This window comes from Trichoplax adhaerens, genomic scaffold (assembly GCF_000150275.1).
Source record: "Trichoplax adhaerens TRIADscaffold_9 genomic scaffold, whole genome shotgun sequence".
Lineage (NCBI taxonomy): Eukaryota > Metazoa > Placozoa > Uniplacotomia > Trichoplacea > Trichoplacidae > Trichoplax > Trichoplax adhaerens.
Genome location: NW_002060951.1, coordinates 2,450,468 through 2,452,672, shown reverse-complemented (window position 1 = coordinate 2,452,672; position 2,205 = coordinate 2,450,468). Strand labels below are relative to the sequence as shown.

Here is a 2,205-nt window from a genome sequence, read left to right as displayed (position 1 = left end):
ATGCTCTTGCGACGGTGAGCCGCCGTGAGCGCATTCTATATTTACAAATATATATATATATATTTTATTTTATTTACAGAGTGCAATTTATGACATTAACAGCCTATATGATTATCTAGAATTAAGTAAAAATCAAAAACAGGCATTATAAAACTTTACGTATATGCTTTATAATCTAAATAAATCGTTAACGTAATAACTTTAGCACAAGCAGGTCACAAGCAACCGCAGTACTGTGAGGGTGGCTATTAGTGAGATAAACTATAATTAAAAATCATTTTATCTTCATTTCGTTTCATTACGATAAAATTTTCAATGCCTGTAGTAAAGGCCTCTTCGAATCTAGTCCTAATCTCGGCAAGTTTTTGTAAGGCCTGGCTGGGAGCAGCATTAAGCAACGTTATAAATAAATCCTCCCAGAGGGTTTTCTTCCACCATCTAGGATAAATTTAGAATCAAAGAGTATAACATTTATAAAATGATTCAGTTTCGAACTATTAGCTGCTAAAATAAGCCATCAATCATATAATATTCAGGAAGAGTATCCTATTATAGCCGTATAACGATGCTAAACACGATATAATACCGTTTGAATGCCTTAGTTATTTGCCACATTCCATCTTTATTTTTATATACTTTCATATAATCTTGAAAAATTAGGCAGTGAATTGTTCCAAGTAGTCCATACAAATCAATCTAAAAATCAAAAGATATAGCAGACGTTAAGAGCAAAAATATGGGACGGTAACTACTTCGTCAAGGAAATAATTTAGGGTATAAGGTACCTGTACTGTCCAAGGCATATCTGTCTTTTCCTCTATGCACTGAAATTCTTTCGTCGCGAATAGTGATTTAAATTGTGTGCCAACCGGAAATAATCGTCGATCTATACCACATCCGAAGTCGATTAACTTGAGTGAAGTGTAGCATTTTCGGAATTTACCGACATCATTTCTGACTATGTTGTCAAGGTCCGTACTGAAAGGGAATATTATCGCTTAGCTAATGTACAATAGGAGTTGCGTAAGAGCAATTTATTAGCAAAACCAAAAGATAAATCTAATGGTAGTAACATACATATCTTGAAGAAGAAAGTTATCAGGCTTTACATCTCCATGTATAATATCACATCGATGCAGTACTTCAACAACTCTGAGCATTGCAATCGTGTAAAACATTGCAACATACTGATCTATAGATTCATGAAATGTCTTGTAAATATTTACAAGATCCTATATAGTATAACAATGGATACACATTCAGTCCGTCAATATTATCACTTTTACAAATAAGCTAAAGTAACAGTAGATAAAGGCAATGAGCTTACCAGTAAGGTACCAGAGGAGCAGTATGAAGATAGTAGACAAACAGCATCTTTGTAGATGTAAGCTGAATTAATCCTTAATAACGCTGTGTGCTGTGCAGGCAAGCAAAAGTATAACGCTTTAGTTTATCAAAGCAATGGCGAACTAACTACAAAAAATGATATTTACTAGGTCAATATCCAATGGTAATTCATCCAGTCTACGATGAATTTGTTGGCAGATATAAAATTCCCACAAGCTTACTGGTTGCTGAATCTTAGAAAGAGGAAATACTATCATTTATATTGAAATATGGGCAAGATTGAATTTGATGGAATATAGTTTAAAGAAAAAAAGTTTACTTTTGTACCCGGTAACTGATCAATTACATACAAGAAGAAGATAAAATATTATGTTATCTTTACACTTGGCAGAGATCAGAAATTGCAATTTCGCATAAACAAAAAGTATATTGGTCCCGCAGCTTTAGGCTGCGGACACTATACTTTTTGAATATGAATAGCCCTCATATCTAGCTATGGTCTGGACCCCTGCACTATCATCATTTAACCGCCTTTCACAAAAAATTACAGTTGAATATAATGCCATGGTAGAATTTTAAGTATCTCACATTTTACCTCTAAATTGCTAAAGTATACTACAAATAACATTATAGATTTTACCTTCAAAGCAAGTTCGCATTCATCAGTTACAGATCCCAAACTGTCACCACCGGAATTTATCAGGTAAACTGTACCGAAGTTACCACGACCAATAATCTTATTGCAATTATAATCAGAGTTCCCTATAGGTATTATGAATAAAACTGCACTTATTAAATTGTAAAGTCCTTTTATAGAACAAACAGCAAGTATCACTTTGGGTAGACCATTAGTGGGCA

General features: G+C 33.6%; 1 protein-coding gene across 1 annotated transcript; it reads right to left on the bottom strand.

Annotated features, from left to right (window-relative positions):
* Window positions 1-341: 341 nt before the first annotated feature.
* TRIADDRAFT_5779 (uncharacterized protein) lies at window positions 342-1,232 on the bottom strand (the record flags this gene model as incomplete). Its single annotated transcript, XM_002114960.1, has 4 exons — window positions 342-428; window positions 577-696; window positions 786-954; window positions 1,078-1,232. Coding segments are annotated over 4 exons (531 nt in total), but the record flags the coding sequence as incomplete, so codon positions are not given.
* Window positions 1,233-2,205: the final 973 nt, after the last annotated feature.